The sequence below is a fragment of the Falco peregrinus genome, chromosome 7 (assembly GCF_023634155.1).
Source record: "Falco peregrinus isolate bFalPer1 chromosome 7, bFalPer1.pri, whole genome shotgun sequence".
Classification (NCBI taxonomy): domain Eukaryota; kingdom Metazoa; phylum Chordata; class Aves; order Falconiformes; family Falconidae; genus Falco; species Falco peregrinus.
In genome coordinates, this window is record NC_073727.1 from 42,821,243 (window position 1) to 42,842,809 (window position 21,567).

At 36.9% G+C, this 21,567-nt stretch overlaps 1 protein-coding gene across 5 annotated transcripts in view; it reads right to left on the reverse strand.

Moving 5' to 3' along the window:
- Positions 1-21,567, reverse strand: part of ZDHHC14 (zinc finger DHHC-type palmitoyltransferase 14) — a 112,619-nt gene that overhangs the window by 46,349 nt on the left and 44,703 nt on the right. For 3 of the 5 annotated variants that reach the window (XM_027796840.2, XM_013304828.3, XM_027796854.2), the window contains exon 2: positions 6,936-7,108. In XM_027796840.2, the coding sequence (XP_027652641.1) occupies positions 6,936-7,108 (173 nt within the window). The remainder of the gene's footprint in view (positions 1-6,935; positions 7,109-21,567) is intronic. The other 2 variants (XM_013304837.3, XM_005230182.4) reach the window with 1 other exon arrangement.

Genomic DNA, 21,567 nt, shown 5'->3' on the forward strand with positions numbered 1-21,567 from the left:
GTAACTTTGCACCCCATCTTTAGAAGGCACCTCAAGTTCAAAGGTACAGCAAGTTCCAATGCAATCTAGTTTTGGAGCATGTCTAAGTTTTCTTTTGAGCTTTTCCTGCTGCACAGATGCTGCTCTACTAGGTTACATCTTTTTTAGAGCACATTAAAAACCATGTTTTAATAGTACAAAGATATTTCTTCCCATTTCCATTGTTGATTCCAGAATCACAATTTTAGGGCAGAAAGATTTGTTAGGGCTACCTAGACTGCTCCTTTCCATTAGGCTTGCCATAAGCCCTCATGCTTGGGAACTTGAGCACCAAACTCCACATTTGCTAGCAATACAGTTCCTCACTTCAAGACTCCATTGCCTCTTTTTGGAAGACTTGTTTTGCTGTCGCTGAAGACTGCAATGGTTTTGACCAGCTCATCAGTCTGAACCTCTGAGGCAAGTCCTGTGTTACCATTTTTAAAAAAAAAACTGTTAATGCAAGTTCTGAAACAGTCACACATGGAAATATTTTGACTCACCTAATCAACTTTTTAACATAATCTTTGTCTTTTTTCAGTATCAAATTTATATTTTTTCATTTTGTATTTAGCCAAGACTCCCTACCTGACAGACTCTTTCTTTAAGGAAAAATTATCATCGTCAGCTGCTTATTTGAAATAATTTATTTCCTGACTTAGATAAATGTTTCTTTGAACACAGGGAAAATAAGCAATTACTTGAGCAGGAAACCGTGCCTGTATTTTGGACCAAAGCTGGTACCATACTGTAGGTAAAGGATTCCTTGAATGAGATCAATGAAACTAGACAGTAACACTGATTAGGAAAAGATGCTAAATGAACACTTCGAACAAAATGAAAAAAATATTTTCCGTATTTTTATGCTTAAAAGAAAAGACTTGTGAGATTTTGTAGCCTAAGCTGTATACCTTATTTCTGAGGTTTTCAGATGCTTAAGCAAGATGATTCAACCACTTCTGAAGCTCAGATGAAAAGCAAACATTTTAATACCTCTATCATATTAGAGAATTTGAAGAAAGGATTTGAAACCTAGCACATCCTGTAGCCATTGAGCTTAGCATGCAATATTTTCTGCACAAATTTTGGCAGATGGGCAGGGTTGGGGAGGGGAGAGGTCACTGTTCAGTTATCCTCATCAGGAGCTTGTTAAGAGCTATAGAGTTAACTTCCAGATTTCTCTACTGCAGAGCACAGGTTAACTCCCTTTATGAACAAATTATGAACTCTCCATCACTGCTGAGAGACTAAAAATGTCTCATTCCAGCAGAACGGGGTTTATTGGAGACTGCTGTAGTCAAGAGCTTAGAGCAAGGAACCTGGCTCTCCCTCCTACCACCCTCATGAGAAAGTGGAGGCACCTGCCCAACCTGGAGAAAGGAAAAGCTTGAGGAAATCCCATTACAGAAGCACAAGGTGAATAAAAAGCAGAGTGGAAGGAAGGATCAGAAAAAGAGGATGGAGTGACAGACAACAAAAGATGCAATCAAACAGGATCCAGATAAGAAGCCAGGTTGAACAGAAGTACACAAAAGACAGGGCAGAACTCAGGGTGTATTTACTGAACATTTAAGAGGCAGAAAAGAGTCCCAGAATGGACTCTAAAAATCAGAAAGCACAGGATTCTCCAGAAACAGGAAACAAAACCCAAAGAACTTTTGGGAACAAACCGCAATAATTCCTTTTTTGTGTCAAGGCTGTAATAACAAGAAGTGCATTGTTACAGTGCTGCCTTCTGCCTTACCTGTCTGGGTTTTCATTACTCAAAGAACAACTTACTGCTCCTTTTGATACTTTTTTTTTTTTGTGTGTGTGTCTTTATAACCACTGGATTATGAAAATAATGTATCTAAGCCACTTTCTATGCCAAGTAGCATATTCAAAGAATTAAAAAAAAACCCTCCTCCTCCAAATAGAGCCAAGAACACACTCAGTTAACATTTATAGCATGTTCATACATCTGCCATTCTATAAGAATAGAGAATTAAACTGTGCATCACAAAACTCTAAAGTGACTACTACAACACGTCTATCTCAAAATCATACAATTCAGCACTACGTATATGGGTACTGGATTTAAAAACTGAGGAACTTGTTCACTGTGGTTCAACATTTTTTTAATAAAGGATTTTCCCCAATTCAAAATATGAATTACAGAACACTCAAGATTTCACCAAGCAGATGGATATAGTGGTGAAAAATGTCTGTCACAGCAAGATAACTAAATCCTAATATCTACTCTTCAATAACTCGCTCACAATCCCATTTAGCAGACCATCATCATTATAATCTTTATACATAATTATTGAAAAGGTAAATTCCATTAAAAATCCCATCCGTTTAACATAAAAATAATAGGTTATACAAGTATTTGTTCTGAAATATTTTTCCCCAGCTGCACCATCATTATTACTGGTAGATAATCAGCAAGTAAATTTCAGTAGCAGCTTCATTAATGGATTTTAATATCATTTTCTGCCTACCAAACTCAAGAAATTAAAAGAAGCAGACACAGAATGGAACAGTACCTACAGAGATGATAGGAAACATGGTACTACCTAGGTGCATACTGCTATTCTTTTCTGCATCTTACCCTCCTCTCTGTTCCTTTCTCAAAGGCAGGTGCAAACACCTCCCACTGTTTAGGAAGATTGTATTTAATGAATTTTCAAACAGTTCAAAGGAATTATGATTTTTTCTATAGCTGAACTATCAGCCACCAGGGGCACAATTCAAAACACCATACATCTGTCTTTCTCTTCTAAACTGACAACCATTTGTTTTGACTCAACAAACTGTTCTCTGTCAGGGAAGCAACAAGTAATATCCTTCCTTTAACCAGAGTAAAGATAACTTCCCCCAAATAAATTTTTCTTCATATACAGTTATGCTCCAGCTTTTCTTTACAATGATCTCACAGTCTAGTAGGAATAAAATTACTCCCTCAGTCACCAATGCTTGTCTCATTACAAAGAAACAAAACAGACATCAGCAGTAAGAAGACCCATGGTTTGTCTGCACATCTTGCTTCTAACCAACTCTGAAATCCTATCCTTAGCCAAAAATGGGTTTAAAGAAATCTGTTAATACAATAATTGAAAGAAATCATTGCTGATGAACAGACTTGGACAGAAACATCTTTCCTTCTCCTAGATCTGGTTTAAATATGCTTCGAGTGCCATACAGTGCCCTCCTATGGTGGTCCAGCCTTTTCTTAATGAGAACCTCTTCTGATTAGGTACAGCAGTGTCCTACACAATGTCGTGTCTCTGAGAAGGTAAAAGGCCAGCTAACACAAATGTGTTGGTTGTATGTGTTTAAGTAAGATGGTATGCATGTTGTTCAGTACAAACAGGTGATACTTTAAAAGTTGTAAATTTTAGTGACATTTAAAAGTATCATTCGTGTTTCATTTTATTTAGAAAGCACCATTGTTTCCTTTATTAAATGTCTTAAGTAACTCTTATCAGATATAATAAACATCTACTTTTATTCTTTGGAAATGGCTGAGATTCTGTTATTTATCATTAGGACAGCAGAGACCAGGATGATGACTGGTAAACTAAGACTACTTGTGCTTCACCACAAGAAGAGAAAAAAACAGGAGTGCAAAGATTGCTGGAGTGAAACAGCTAGGAGAGGTCATGGTGGAAGATGTAGGAAACGTAAAGGTTTAACAGAAATCTAAGTTCTTCAAGTAAACCTTACAGAAGGTTATTCAATTAGAGAGATATCCTTATGATTTCAGATATCTAATAAACGCATTTACCTTCCAATCATAAGACATTTTACTGAGAACTCCAGTACTGAAGCAGGCAAAGAATGTCTACTGCTCCCCAAATATTGCATTAATGAAATTGAAAAAACCCACAGACTATTCATGAGCCATCACAGCAATTACAGCACTAATAATTACATGGGAATTATGTGTGAAGCTGTTTCAAAATGGCTCTTTCTGAAAAAACTTTAAAGTTTATACAACCGTTTATCTGCAAATTAGATTTTTATCGTATAAAGGGGCATTCCTTTTTGGCAACACTAAGGAATATATCTGCCTGAATTCCACCCTCCTCCCACATGTTATTCCTACTTTTTCTGAGAAGAGGTACAGCAAAAAAGAGAAAGGAGGTGGAAATCATAACTTTTCCCACATTACCCCAAATAGTTCTGAGATGCTTTTTCCCCCCACTCTCCATCCTTTCCTTCCCAGCTATAAAAATAATCCCATTACCCATTATAGCAACTTACACACTCCTATGCAGCACATTACACATTGAGTATTTCACTCTGAAAAATGCTTGCGGTGACAGCACTAGCAAAAGCTAAAAACTAAGCTCTAAAATCAGTCTTCTGAAGAAATGTGTTGGCTTTCCCAAGAACACAAATTTGAACTTTGGCATCTGTTTTCCACATATCTGGATTCTGTGAATATTAGGAATTCTTCTATTACGCAAACAAGGAATGAAATTATTGTGTTTAAAGACAATTCCAGTTCCTCAGCACAAATATATTCCATGTCTATTTTTAATGTTTTCTTACAGCGTAGTAAGAACACAGCTTCACAATGCTCTTCCATTTCTGATTTAACTTCTTTATGGCATATAAGGGCAGGTTGACTGAAGACTTTCTTTTTAAATAATCCAGAGTGCCACATCCAAAAGTAAGCAAAGGGAAGAAATTTATATGCATTTAAATTCATCCAGCTAGGATGGAGCCACCTGGGTTATCTAGGACCTAACAGTTTTGTTCCCTGTATATTATGTACAGTATGGTTCTTGTCCAAAGCTAAGTCCTGACTGGCTAAATGTAACCTTCTTCCTGTCATAGCAAGGAGAGATGGCTCCTGGTTCTACAAATTAGTCCAAACAACGTATAAAAACAATGTATGTTTTCTTCTAGAAGAAGTGTGAATGCCAGGAGAATACACTGGTTTTGGAAAAGCTATACCAGGTCTATAAAGTGTAGTGAACTACACATCTCAGACTTAACACACCAATGAGACTTCCTTCCCACAAAATTCAATGACCTCGCTACACGATCATACAGTTCCAAAAGTCTCAAGCCTAGACAAAGAACATACAGCTAAGTACTGCTGCTGCATGCCGCGTGCTGCAGATGTGTTGATTCAACTTCAGAACTCAAATCCAAACACTTTGAAATATACAAGATGCAGTTTATTTCAGACACCTTTTTGTCTTAACAGGACTGCAAATCTGGTGAAAGGAAGTGATCTCACTGCAGTGACAATCAGTGAAACTCATCGCTACATTTTGAAATCCTGCTTCTTCTTAAAATAATCCATACCAAAGATAACATGCATGTTTCCAGAAAATAAAACCATTCTTTCTCCCCCAACAGCAGTTTTCTGGAACTGCGCACTTCGGACAACTTTTTTTTTTTCTTTTTTTAATCACAATGAAACCATTAGACTCAAACAACCACTAAAGTATGTATGTTTTTAAAAACAAACTTGTTACCTTTCCTCTCTTAAAGGCTCAAAAAGACCTAAAATAGTGAATGCAAGTCAAACACAAAACAAAAACAAGCTACTGTTTTTGTTTTACCTTAACAAAATTTCTTTGTCCAATAGATCTCAAGTGGAAGATACAGCTGCAAAATCTGCTTACTCTCTTAGCAGCTAAACAGTAAGAGGAAACTAATGTCATATTGTCGCTAACATTTTGCTGTTTTGACATGAAATCTCCTATTGTTCCCACTTACATGGGCACGGTTCACAGTGTGATTTTGCTGCATGCAAACCACATTTGCTTTCTGAGAAAACCAAACCAGAACTTCTGCTCCATGTGTACACCAAATGAAGTCTACCCCGTAACATGGTGTTAAAAGTCTAAACCAATTACTTAGCTCAGACATTTTCACCAGTGCCTTGTGGAAGGCAGTCTAGAGAACCGGACAAAACCTAGTCTGAAGTAAACCCCTCAAATTCATACTCTATAGATGCAGAATCACCTGCAACAACAGCTTTAGTGCACTCATTTGCTTATAGTGCATTAAAATATTTGTCACCGTAAACAAAGCCTAAGACTATACTATAGTATTAAAACATCAGGGACCCCACAGGTATTTCTCCTGTACTTGCATAAACCTGTTATCTGTCTTTTCAATTATCTGAGTGAGTGTTCCTCTGAAATTGCTTCAGAAAATGGGATTTCCATTGACTATCATATCAAAGCAGGTATAGTAGCCTTTAGTAGCTTACTTAAAAATAAACAAAGCCACTGTTTATGAAGCAGCTCTGCAAATTCATCCTGTTTTCTTACCCAGGTAGCACATTTTAGCTATTCAGCATTATTTGTAGCTGTAGAAATTCCACAATTAGAATTTAGTTAACAATTCTCTTGATAAATAAGGCTGATTAAAATCTAGTTCAGTCTCCTTTAATTGTGCTGGCTTTACACAGATATAAAAATAGTAACATTTTATTACTGTTACTGAAGAAAAATTTTCCCAAGACTGCATCAACTTACCAGATGTATACAAACACTTATATGACTCTTTCACAATATAAATAACAACATAATTAAATTCAGTTAAACTCTGAAGGTACATTAACGTAACAGATGCACAACTGTAGAACCTTTGCAATATCAGCTTTCTTGCCAAAAACACTTTAGAAATTACTCTCTTGTGCATCATAGACAGACTTCTAACCAGACTTGCTGAAATGTGTCTACAGTAATACCTATCACTCTCCAAGGCCAGAATTTTGTTTACTATCTTTCTTGAGAAGAACTGGTCAACTATCTTTCCACAGAAATCACTGCACTACTATCAGACCTTACAACGCCAGAACAATTACTGTGGCAAGATAGGAGTAACTCCTCCCATGAGCAGAGCAGCACACTGCCTTCATACAGTACATGCACCCTTGGGAGGAAAGCGAAGAGACAACAGACCTTCACTGTTACCTATTTGTCTCTCTAGATCTGCTGCTTCATCTGGTGTTGCACGTGGAAGGACACCAGGATCACTGAAACTAGTACGCAGCAGGGTCCCCATCACGAAAAAGAAAAGAATCCCACCAATTGCAGGTATAGCAGGCGTAATCTTCTCTGACAGATATGGACAACTGGAAAAAGAAAAAAGATTAAACATAATCAATAATATATAGTGCAACTTACTCTCAAAAGTTGTTTATAAATGCATATGGAGAATTCACTTTCTTCTACCGACACATTACTTGGCTTGGAATATTTATTGAAGCTGAAATTTCTGTTTATGTGTTTGTGACACTTTTGAAATTTCTCATAATTTGTTCAATATAATAAAGGTCCAAATAGCATAACAATGACCTCACTAATACACAATACTCATTTACATAAGAAAATATTTTTATTACAGCATATTTTAAGCTCATATATTTGTTCATCTACTGCCCAATTATATAAAGGGGTGGGTGTGTGGGGTGTGTGCAGGGAGGAAGGAGAAATAACCTGAAGCTTTTCAGCAATAAAAGGCAAAGCACATAACATTACAAAACCACACTGAAAAAAATGTAGTTGAGTCTATAAAACTAATTTATCATCCATCACAAAGACGGTGCTCAAGAACTTACACGTGTGACACATTCTTTTAATAGCCTTGGTATACATCAATATTACGAAACCACTATCTTTTTCTTAATCAGTTTCTTGTAACTTGGTAAGCTTCTTCACTCATTTACAAAGTAAGACTATTGCAAATGACACCTGGAAACAAATAAGCCCGGGAGGGTCTAGAGCAACATCAACAGCCCTTTACCAGCACAAAACCAGGTTCTACGGTTATCAAATTTACTATACACATGCAGGGCTTAAGGTTGGACCACAGTTTTAACAAATTTTCCTCTCTGCTTCATATGTAATAAAATCAAAACAGACAGAAGCATCAGAATGTAAACACCACACAAATTTAAGTATCTCTTTACAGTTGTGCAAAAAGGAAGGGATATGAACACTTAAGACACAGTATACCACTCCCGTTAGTCTGAGTCATACAGTAAGTACTACAACATCATCTTGGAAAACACACAGGCTGAAGACTCCATAGCTTTTATATTAAGTAGATCATGCATTTCTGACGCCTGCATGAGAAGTCATAAAATATGCCTAAAAACAACATAAGCCCAACCCCAACAAGTTCTAGGCTTTAGGGCTTCATCTAAGGCTTCCAGATGTCAATGAAGTTTAATTAAGATTGTCTTCCCTTCTTCTGCCGATTGCCTTAAATGATGATTCAGACACACAAGCTTTTGCAATGCAAGTCAGTTAACCTCACTAGAACGTTAACTCTGAGTAAGTGATGACAATGTCAGATTCACTGTCCATCATTTCTGCTGACGGGATGAGGGAGAATGGAAACACTTTTCACACCAGCTACCATGTACCAAACATTTATTTCCCTGCATAATCCTGTTAAAGGTACTTGGCTGTTTCATTGAACGTTGTGGGTTTCAAGGATGCAGTGAGTCCAAACACACTACAAGGCGCCTCATACCATCACTATGAGTGGCATTCATGACTGCAATATTACAGGTGTAACAAGTTACAAAAGATTACAAAGACAACTTTTCAGGTATAAAAAAAGGCAAAGGGCAAGAGCTACTGTAGTTTTCATATAATGAATAGACTGTTTCAACACCAGGAAAAGAACTTCAAATACACGCTTTTAGAAAATCTGTTTCAAAGACCCAGATTTATGAAATCAGTGCTAACTAAAGGAAGCAGCAGCAAGACAGCTGGTAGATATAGCCTTGCTCCCTTCATGTCAGAGAAGTCAGTCAGAATGAACAACCAAAGAGAAGCTTTCATACCACATAAATGTCCTACTGCTCAATTTATTTCTTGCCGCAAAGGATTACTGAAATCAAAATGTCTGTAATATGCTCAGACAAGAGTACAAATAGCTGCAAGAACGTATTTTTAAAAGGATTAGAGGGAACATGTACATTAATGAACACTAAATATAGCACAGCGCTATTATTCTTCTATTGCATTATTCATTACACATACCAAAGAAATTGCAACTGTGATGAAGTCTGTTGACCAAACAAGAGCTGTATGTGTGTGAAAGGTACCATGAGATAATCCTAGGGCAGCACAGTAGGCACAGTACAATTTAGACAGGTGCTAACGCAGAAATAGCAATAGTGTCTAGCCTACACAAATTCTCAGTGATACTCAGGAGAATGGAAACTGAAGGGCCACCATGACAGTGACTTGCTTTGTTTTAACAATAATTTTGTAGGGAATTGGCAGAAAGAACAAATTCCTGTCCCGAAACACTGAGAAAGCCTTGAGTTGCTGAAAAGTGATGATTACATTACAGCAAAAACAGCATTAAAGTGTCTATCTCTGCCTTGCTGAACGAGGTCCATCTGCAGTGAAAAAAACCTCCACTGCTACCAAAGCCCTGCACACTCTTCACCATAGACAAGTGTAAGGTAATCTGCTTTACCTAAAGGTGTTTTTCGGGGTTTAACAACCTGTATTTTATGAACTTTGACTTGGAATTACTTCAGCAGTAATGTAGAAAAGACTGAAGATGTCATCTTTGGCAATAACAACCAATTAACGCTCCACCGATTCAGGAGTTATTTCAAGCTGAGAAACCATTCCTCACAGAGATTCAGAGAATAGGCCTAGGCAGGACCATCAATCCAGTCTGACTTACATACGAACACAGCATATATTATTATGTGGGTCTGCAGAGAGCTCAATGGTATCTGTCCTTTAGAAAAGCCCAATCAATCTTCCAAATTCCTGTCAATTAAGTTTAAAAAACCCAGACACCATGTAGATAATATTTCTTTTCATGTCTGTGTGTGTGTGTGTGTATATATATATATATATATAAACAAAACAGGGGAAAAAAATCTTAATATCACCTGGGTTATTAAAAACAATCCACTAAAAGTGTCTTCAAATTAAAAAGTGGAATTTAGCTCAAAATACATCTGTACAATACATCTCAATACATCGTAGAAATACACTTGCATATTTATATAATTTATATTTGCATGCTTATGTACAAATGTATCTGTACTGCTACATTAAGTCAATATTATTTTAAACAATTTGTTTTAGTGTTACAACTTTCAGAATTGTCAAATACTATACACAAAGAAAGACTACTCCTAGTATTTGCTCCCATTCCTTAATTAATTTGCTTCAATTGAGTTTGCATCCCTTTAGGCATCAGCTTTCCTCTGATATTACAAGAACTATCTTTTCTGGATGGTATTTTCAGTGAGTTTAAGTAAATAGCAGGTATTTCCTGACAGCAAATTTCAGGAATTTCTCACAGAGGGACTCCCTGCGCAGAGGACTACCCACCTACAGCACCACTTATGATAAAGTAGCATAAAGATCCAGAACAAATCTCTGTCCCACTCAGAACAAGTAGTTGACAAACCTTTTAAAATCAGTACTTGGTCACCACTAGACATGAACTGACATCCTCAGTTTGCATCTTTGACACAGTAAAACAATTGTTCTTTACCAGTATCTGTAATGACTGGTAGGTCATGCACTGACTAGGTCCACCCCAGAAAACACATTTTTAGGAAGTATTACTTGACCACAGATCCCGCTAGAGTTTGTTATTGTGGAAACATCTTCTTCAGAAACCATATTTGGATTTGCACATAGCAACCAGTAACACAAACTGAAGTTTTTAATTAATTGAGGGGGTTTATACAAATCAGCTCTACTTTTGCTTGGCTTCTCAGCTGCTTTTTTGAAGCACCATGTGAAGGTTTGCATGAGTGTAGGAGGGAAATAAAATCTGCTGGAAGACTAGTCTGTCACAGCTAGATAAAAATAAAAACACACTGGCATTTAAGAGATAATTATTGAGTATCATTCTTGTGAAGGAAGGGTGCAGGAGAACAACAAAAGTAATTCTTAGCACCCAGCAGGCCTCTTAATTGTGTAACCATGCTCCATGGCTACCGAGATTAGCAGAAAACCACACAGTAACTGTAATGAAGGACACACACAGTTTGAGTCCTACACCTTTCAGGCTCTTTCATTAGAAAAAGGGAGGAGAGAAATAAGTCTCCTTAAGGTCTTTCCTGGAAAGATGATGGCTTTCCTGAACAGCTCACTGGCAGTTGTCATTCACTGATGAGGAAATACAGTAAATGACAAATCTATGCAGTAGGGGTACTGGAGATTTGAAAAGAGTCTAACCTGTAGAGAGGCTAACTCTATAGTTAACACCCCCCTGCCCCACATTAGTGACTAACAAAACCATTTAAAGAGCACAACAAAGACAGGGTTTTATACCTGTGAGAAATTTGAGATCTCAGTATTTGCCCAGCTGGCAGACTGAAAACAATAAAAGTACAGATTTTCTGCAAAGATGTAGTAGCCATCACGCTTAATTACTTTTTTTTTTTTTTTAAAAGGGGGACCTTACAAGCTTGGCTGGCAAGACCAGTAGTAGAATACTATATGTCAAGCTTTTCATCAACATAAATCTCTTTGCAGCAGATACAAAACAATATACTCTAGGAAAAGCATAATAAGTATAGTTGAATCAAGTAACATAAGCAAAAAAATACGGTTCATTTACCTACATCATCAATTTAATTTATGTTTCTGCAGGTATTGCCTATTTAAGTTTACCTGTAGCTGTTGGTGCGCTGGTGTCCAACATTAAGAGAGAAGGCTTGCCCTTGAACCCTGGGTTTGGTTCCACATGTTACCAGTTAAGATCTGAATGAGACTGTTCTGCTTTCCTTAAACTAACCCAAAGGGTTTGTTGTTTGTCCTTCCACTCTTATTTACGGTTTCTCTCAGCTTCCCCTTCCTTTCAACTCCACTGCATCATTGCTCCAAGCCACTCAGTCCCAAACTTCTGCCCTCATGCCAACACAAATATTCATCAGGTTCTTTTGTGAGCCAAGTTAGTTTTACTAAAATATATGAAAAAAACCCCACCATTTCGTTCACTTCGCTTTCTGCCTCTTTAACAAATCAACTATGTTTTTGGAAAGGAACGCTGATACTAGCACAAAGCAAAAGAGACAGAAGCGCACACAAAACTAGGAGAGGGAACCTGGGACAGAGGAAGGAGACCTTCATTTCAGCAGCTGTCAGTAAGGTTTTCATTCAGACCACTGCCTCTTGTGCAACCACATCCTAACCTTGACCTCTTTCAACCCAGAGATGATAACAGAATAACCATACAAATAGATGAGGCAAATCAAGACTCTGGGCTAGAACAAAAATGCCTTATAATTTACTTTTCTAATAATAAGTTACCAATTTAAAAGCAGCCAAAGACGTGCACAACAGAGACAGTGGAAGATGCAGGATGGGCAAAACATGAGGGCACAGCAAGGACCTCGGAGACTGCTGCCTAGCAAAGACTATAGGAAGGTAAATGGGACAATGAGAATGATTAGAGTAAAATGATTCCACTGTTATAGGGTTTGGAGGGTTGCCTCTTTTTACGCATTTCCCAGCAGAATCTCAATTAGAGAACACTACATTTTGCACTGCTTTTAGGAAAAAAGCATGGGCAAATTATAAGGAGGTATAAAAAGAATCACATTTAAAGACTGCACCGTGGATTTTCACATATCATGCAGGCTTCAACCTGCTACAGATAAATTCAAAGGTACTGCATCTACTATATTAAAACATAGTTTTAATACACTCGGAATAGTAAGAATGGTATAAAATAGCTGTAACTACAGCAGAAATGTAGCTACAGCAGAAAACAATGCCACAGAAAAGAATACATAGCTAATTTAAAGACTCGAAGAAAAATAAGATCAAAGAATGTTTGAATGTATCAGATCTTCAGTCAGTATTTTCCACCTTCACATCCCAACATCCTACAACTACCTCTTTGAGAGGACCTTGCTTTAAATTTAAGGTGAAGAAACTCTTAAGAAAGGTCTGACAGGAAAAAAAGTTACAACAGGAAACAACTTGCAATGCATCAACCAGCTAATTGTTAATTCTTCACAAGCATTTTGGCACACAAAACACGTGGTGTAATTTGAGTACAGATTACTCCAAGTAATGTTACATGAAATGCCTAACAAGATTAGCTAGGGAAGTTTGCATTACTTTCCTACATCTGATTCTTTTGCACAGCCTTTAAAATTGCCATTTCAAGAGGTATTAAGGAAACCACAAACTAATTTCAATGGGATCTGAAATTTGCTTTTTTAAAAAAATGGATTTCATTATTCTTTTTTGTGTTTTGAAACATCTTCTAAAAATCACACGCTCCTCATTTCAGAATAACCAATCAGTTTCAAGAACATATTTGATAAAATGCAAGACAAAAATTCACTCTTCCAATACTTGCTTCATTTCAAATCCAGGAGATCTGGAATGCTGCAAACATGTTAAGACTATGCAAAATGCAACAGCTAACAAACAACAGGCAGAATGACTATAGGAAGGGAAGAAATAGGCAGAGTATCACCTCCTCCTCAGTTTAATAATCTAAAATATTATATCCTAATCATAAAAGCAGATTTATTGAATGGTTTCAGACAAGAAGCATTTAACCTTGCTTGAATACTTTGCTAGTTTATTCTGTATTTTATGGTACTGGATGCATCTTACTTTTCCTGTATTTATTATATTGCTTGGGGGTAACCCCACTTAAAATTATTTTTAATTAAAAATAATTTTTAAGGGGGAACACATACAGAATAATAGTAATTATATTGTGTACTTAACTGTCCCAGCCTCTACCAGCACTTAGAAATTACTTAACACAAAGAAGATTAATACAATGAAACCACACAGATTACAGAACAGCATGATCCTTAAACCTAATAAATTAAGTACTTGAGAAGTTCTCTCAAACCTAGTACAAAGTAAAATACAAAGCAAAAGCTCAACTGGTCTTCAGAGTTCCATGTGAAAACCTGACAGAGTTTGGTCTTCAAAGCCAATACCAAAACATGCGAACCATTACCAAGAATGAAAGAGCGCAGAGACTTCTCTCTCCCCTGCACAAACCATCAAGTGTTCAGTGGAACTCCTTGCAGCACTGACTCCATTGAACTGTAGTGCATTAGCATTGAAAACAAATTTACACTACATGGATTTGGATGTAGGAGTTTAGATGAAGCTAAGCAAGCAGTGTTGATTATGAAATTGTGTAAGATAATCACAAACTCCCTCCTACAGGTAAAGATCTTAAGGGTTTAATGCAGCAAATACGCAACAATCAAAGTAATAGCCTTGCATGTCCTCCCAGTTTTCATTGTTACATGAATTAATTCTAAGGATTCACTGTCAAGCTTCAAAGCTGGGATAGATAAAATGCATCATGCAAAAAGAACCTGTCTGTAAAACAGATGTGGTTACTGAAGTTCCTACAAGGGCAACTACATTTTACTCTGTTATACAGAGAAGGAACTTTTGTTTTACAAAACACAATTTCTAAAATTTTGATTGCATCAACTGTTGGCCAGAAATTTTCAAGTAAGGTAGTAAGAAAACGGGGAATATCTAATGAATTGTGTATCAAGAACCTGAGTCTTCCCAAATAATCAGTTTCTTTATGAAAGGCCAATGCAAGTTTGAGAGATCCTCAAAAAACACACTCAGAAATGCCACGGCTTCCAACCATGCAGCCAATCAATGGCTTGCTTTATTGCAATTTCTGTTCTTTGACTAATTACTTACTTGAAAGACTAAAAATATATTTGTACTTTAAATCTCTGGTTTTGCATAAAGTGCAAAGTCTGGTTTCCATAGTAAAAGACTACCAAGTAATGAATTCCACTAAATGCAGAAACTTACAATTTCTTTTAAATAGCTCACATAGAACACTTTCTTTCCTGTCATGCTTCATATTACTTCCTTATTATTTCTTATTATTTCCTGTTATGTGATTTTATAACTAAACCATCAGGTTAATCCCAAGTACTTATGAACAGAAATGAAAACTGGGACAAAACAAGCGGAAATGCCTTATGCCACAAACAAGTCGCTGAAGGAGTACGAGCTTCTAGGTGATTTTCCACGGGATTCTCTGGAAACTGAAACATACGCAAGTAAGCTGCTGCCAGATAGCAGACTCCAAGCTTTCAGTGAGCAGTTATTTTGTGTTTGCCTTGCACAATCTGTAAAGTCTAAAGGCTAGATGTAAAGCCTAGCTTTTGCTAAAGGGCAGAGGGTTGTCAATGTGGTCCCTACCCCTGGCCACACTCTGCTGTCACTTCCCTTGTACAGGCACAGGTGAGCTAACTAACACTGAGTTAAAACAGAGGAGTTGCTTTCAACCTGTTCCCTTTTCTGAAAAAAACACATTCATTTTGTGTTTGATCAGTCTCCTGAACAGCTTCACTCCTGATGTAACGAGTGCCAGCAAACAGCTAGGAATGCAGAGGGCAGGATGAAGTTCAACTGTTATTTCCAGAGGCACTGAACTGCTGTGCGGACTTAGCCATAAAATTAAATCTCAACCACACTCATAAGAGCTTAGGAATAGTAAACCCACTGTCTTATACGGATTTTATTTTTATTTTTTTTACTGTGTCTTTTTCCTGTATTGTAAGTCTTTTACATAAAACACACAAATGAACTTTAATTTAAAATACTGAGGGAGAATATTAAAACTTTAACTTCTCAGTGGAACCCACTATGATACAAGCCTTTGCTCTTTCCTTGAAAAACAGAGCCAAGTTTCACAGACACAACATTTCCCGGGGCTCCTTTACTTATAAAAAAGCAGAGAACTGATGATCCTGCCCACACTATGTATCTGAAGTATACTTCACATCATAAATAAAGCAACTGGGAACATAAAGCAAGGAGGAGTATAAAACCATGAGAGTTCAACCTCCTCTTCCCTAAAAGAAGCAGAGCTAAGCAGTAGCAATTCAGCCACTTAATCATCCTTCTCAAAGACCCAAGAGGCCTGTTCATAGCAATTTCCCAGGCATGGGTCCAACAAGCATTGGGAAAGTTTTACCTGAAACTGCATCCTTTGCTTTTTCCTACTGTCTCCTCACAGTATCACAGGAATTCTCCTATTCCAGGCTAAATGTTCCTTGGACAAACAGATTGGCATACTGCAGACTGCTTCAGATTAAAAAAATCCAACAACTAACAGGCACACATCATGTCAAAGCAGTGTCAGCTCTCCATATCTAAAAATGAGTCAGTTCAAATATAAACAAATTGCAAGACCAGCTTGAGGCAAATCTTTTATTTCACGGAAAAAATAAAGCACACAGTGCTTTACCTACACAGAAAGCATTACCACCACAATTTGCTTAACAATGTAATTTGCACAACTAGGAATAGCCTTTCACTGTTGTGCATTAGAACTGAGATTTGGGTGCAAGCCATGCAAGTCCAGGCATTAAACATTTAAGAAATACCCTGCATTGAAAGATTGCTTCTGAATCACCAGAGTCAGCAATGTCATAGCATTTAATTATCTTCAGGGATGTGTGCAGAAAGAATTGCACTGATTGAATACTGAAATACTTTCATCTGAATTTTTCCTTTTTTTTTTTTTTTTTAAGATATCTAAAATGCTATGTATACAGTTTTCTATTAAATACTTATCAAACCTAGATAAGCACATTTAAATTGAAAATCAGTGGCTTCATCATATTATGCTTTTCTCTGTAGTTCCACAAATAGATCAAGCACAGGCTCTTTCCTCTTGAGAAGGGCCACAGACTAAAATTATTAATTCCATATTCCCTTCCTGAACACTTGTATACTTCACCAAAAGTTATTTAAGTCATAGAATTGATGTATGGTAGAAATCAATTGTTTAAATAAAGGAAACAAACTCCAGCATATTTCCTCCTAAGGCAACTACAGAAAGAAATATGTATTACAGAAGAATACAATTGAAGTCCTAACAGAAAGGTTATTTTGAAAATTAAAAACTAAGGATGAAAAATCAACCATATTAATGGTTAAAAGTTGACAGTTGTCACAGAACATTCTGTAGCACGCTTAACAGAAAAAAAAATAATTCTACAGGTAAGAGAATTGTTCTTCACACAAATGTCTGTCACTTCAGAACCACTGTTACTGTAAAACACCTAACTGTAAACTGTTTTGACTGTTAATGCATAAACAGGACCTGAACAGAAGATGAATGAAGTAGTAATGTCCAGCTTTTACAGTGTTTCTTAAAAATATTTTATTTAAAATTCCCACTCAATTTTAATTTTTTTATATGCAAATTTTGATTTCTATGACTTCATTAAGGCTTTTCCCAGTTGACATTTTACTGCAATTTTGTTCAGTAAATACCACAACCCCCAAATTTTAATGTAAGTTGAACCAGGATTTCAGGTAGGGAAGAATAATGACAGGGTATTACTGCTACCCTTCTTGAAAAGTATAATCTAGTTCTTCAATTTAACATCTGTCTGTCAGACTGCCAAGACTTTTTTTAAAAAGTGTCACAAGAAGGTGAAACAAAGCAAAGAAGCTCTTTGTTACATCCATTCCAGCTATAAAATTCAAACTTTTTTCTTTTAACTTTTTAATCATGCAACCTGTTACCACCCATCTGATACGATCCCAAGTTCCCCTGAAAAAGCATTTCTTTTGCCACTATTTATACAGACATCTAGTAGATGATTTTGCAAGTGGATTAACGTGATCTCTCTCCCTACGGCAAGCCAGTAATGACAATCAGAGCAAAGCTCAGTTACTTCATTGTTCCCAGAACATACTCTAAGGAATTGCAACACAAGAGTTGTTCTCCATCTTTCCATTGTCAAACATGTTCTGCTGTCCTCCTCCCAGTTTCAGATGCTGACATGTAAACAATTCTCCCAGACACACTCAACCATGCAAATATCACTCCAGCTGTTGGTCTGCACTTTGGCACTTCTGCACAAACAGGAAACTAGCAGGGCATGAAGTCAAATAGAAAGAGAAATCTTCTGAAGACATAAAACAATTGCACAGAAGCTAAAATAAAACCAGGATTGCAGCAACCAATGAAACAGCACTGTAGGACCACCACCCCACAAAAACAGGCAGCTAACTGCCTGTATAAAACAGCGTAACATGCTACATCACGTATCTCCACAGCCCACCACTTCTCTGTGTAATTTGATGATGTGTAACCTATTTCACTGAGTCCTTCAGGCACTGATTATCACGATCCTCACCTTGTGTCCTGATGTTCTGTCTTCAACCAGGTTTGCTGCTTGCCTTTGGTCAGTCCCTCCCAAGTTCCTCAGACTCTCTTCTGGCTGGACTGATCACCAGGGAACAGAGGCTGTCCAGGCCCTTCTGACAGCTCCAAAAGCACAACACTCCTTGTGCTACAGTACCAGAGGGGAGCTGCAGCCTTTACAACACTCTGCCAGTATCCTGATTTATCTGAAGACATTGGCAACAGAACTTGGAGAAAAGCTGCTACCCTGGATCAATCAGCAACTTCGCACATGGCAACAGGAATAGACCCTAACCAGGAGGAAGATCCAGAGTTTGGTAATGTTCTGTAGCCTTTACTCTTTTCTTCTAGCCTGTCCTCTGATTAAGTCCATTCTCCATGAAAAAGTTTGTTTTTCAGGTTTGCAAAACATACTACATTCAAAAAGATGAACTACGTGTAACTATAAGCAACATGCTGGTCATGTTACTTCGAATACTTGCACTAAATGAAAGGATAAATGCCCAACATGTGCCTCCTCCTTCCTTTCTGTGTCCTTACAAACATGATGAAGCTCAGGAGATATCATGTGTATGCTTCATTTTTCAATAGTTTTCCTATGTAAACATGCAAAGTATTTGGGGATTTACAGCATTTTCTGTCTACATGTGTTCAGAAAGGAGAGATCTTGGTGCATCTTGCTCCTATTATAAACATTAGGCTAATGCTCACAATGAATAAGTGAAAAAGCAAAGTGTATGAAAGACATGCAACACTGCAGCAGAGTAAGTAATTTCTGTTTACAAATAAAAGACAGACCAGGAGCACAATATTTTGTTTCTTCACAGGAAAATGCTTCTACAAGCATAGGAAAATACTCTGCTTTACAGCTTAAGTATAGAATCCCTTATTCCAATACTCTGCTATGCCTGAAAGAAAAAAAAAAAAGGCAAAGAAGAATAGACACTCATATAAGCAATCTTAAATCAAAATACAGCTGTAAATCTAATTTCAAGTCCACTGAACTTTACATTACAAGCTTAAATATTATTATGTGCACTTATTCCTCCAAGAGCAATTATTCTGCCGTCTTACACTCCAAAACAAAATTCCATTTTTCACATCTGTTAAACAATAACATATTACGTAGTGTTTCATTAGCCTGAAGAAGATCAAACCCTCAAAAGGTTCGCTGGTGTGAAGAACACACCAAATAATTCATCTTATCACTGAAGTTCATAAATTGAAGTCCGGAAGCACTGCCAGGCAACTGAACCTCTAGTTGAACAGAGTATTCAATTCATGCTTGTTTATTTCCTAAAGCCCTTTTTAAAGTAATAAACCAAATCACTCTCACTAGTGGACCACTTCTTTTTTCACATTTGACACTTTGTCAGATAACATTTCCATTCTGTTCACAAAGTCAAAGCTTCTTACTAGCAGACAGAAGATTCTAATAAGATATTGCCAAAAGGATGAAAAAAGTATTGAAGATAACAGCTTATAAAATAGACATGATCCTAACCCACACTGTAATATAGCGAGGAACTCACATTTCAAATGTATGTTAATTAAAATTCTAAACATTGCATTTTGTCCTGGATTGCAAAACAACATTAATATCCTCTATGTCCCAAATACATACTAACCACCTATTCACTAGTTCAAAACAAGCAGAAAATACTGGGGCTGGAGGGGAATAGACGTAAATATGCAAGCATAGACAGTGCAATTTTTCTATTCAGAAAAGCTACAAAACTCAAAATAGCAAGCAGCATTGCAAATGCCAAGTTTCTAATATAAATGTATCCATTCCTAAAAAGGTTTTTAATGCAGCTATCTCTGAATTAAAGTTCATGGCCATGAATACATGAGAGTCCTGTTACTGGTGTCCAGCTCCTCACAGACACTGAGAAATACCAAGATAAGAAAGAGCTCCCTGCAATTTTTCAGTCTGTTAGAACTGTGAACAGCTATTAAAATGCCCACATGTGCCAACTGCAAGCTCCAGGCTTGTATGTCAGGCTCATGCACTGTGCAGAGGGTACAATCAACATCCTCAGGACACCACAAGTCTCCCTCTATGAACATGAACACACCCTGCTGTTTCTCAATGGCATCTTAAGCTGCGTTCTGGTCTGTAACCTAAAAAATTTAAGTGCTTGTTCTGCAAGTCTATCCTACACTAGGATAAGATCCCAGAAAACAGCAGCATTTAGGAACACAATTAGCACCAATTTTAATGGGACTTAGGTGCCGATATAAATCTAATCCTTGTGAGTTTTATTCATTTGTACTCTTATTAAACCCTTCTCTCCCTTTTCTGGAAACATACATACATACATACGCACATATGCGTGACAAAAATTAATTAAAACACCCCTAGGAATAAGTCCACACTTTGGTGTTCAAAACATGTAATATCTAGCTAGATACTAAGGTAAACAAAAGGGAATGCCTTATACAATGGAGGTCTATAAACTGAATGATTTGTGGTTTTACTGTTAGCTGTTCAGCAGAAAGTTCCTTGAAGCCCAATCCCCATTGTCATGGTCAAGAGCATCAGTGCATAAAGAGTAACAGTCACAGAAAAGCATGTTAATGACAGCTATATTAAAAACTTCAATAGAGCAGTAAATTAAGTAATATTTTAAAATAGAGAAGTCAAATGTGACAAAAAATTGAGTCTTTTAAGAAGGAAATTTTAACAGCAACAAATCCATTATTATTTTATTTTTTCTATTTCTTCACTGACTATGCAATGTCCAAAGCAAAAGACTTCTTTCTTTTGTTTTTCCTTACTGTTCTCTTTGTCTTCTTGTCAAGAACCTCTCAAGGTACTTCTCATATGGTACTGAAGAGCCAAATTATAATCTATAAACACAATTTAAAAATTCTTAATTTGAAGGAGTATTTCTCCTTCACTAAAACTAAAGCAAAAAAAAAAAAAAGAAATCTCTACACATCTACACAAAGGAAGTCAACAAGAGTAAATGAAATGTAAAGAAAGGCCCTGGCAGCATTACTGGCCAGAGGTGGCCACTCAAACTGGTACAAGAAAGTGTCTAGATTACAAAAATAAGTATTGAAAATATATGGCATAAACCCCCCAGTTGTTAATGTGCCGCACTGCAAACCGATATTGCAATCACCTCTATTTTGTATACGACATTATAATACTCATGCTAAAATTAGCTAAAACTATATATTCTTTCAAAACAACAAAGCAACATTCCTTATTTTTTGACCTACTCTGCACTCGGATGCTTGTACCTTAGCCAACCCTCTGCAGCTGCTTCAACACCATGCCAATGCCTCCACTTCCTCAGCATTTCTATGCTTTGGAAAGAATCTCTGGAGACCAGAGAGTATTGCAAAAACAATACTGTGTCCTCCAACTGTTGCTAAATACAAAAATCCATCTTT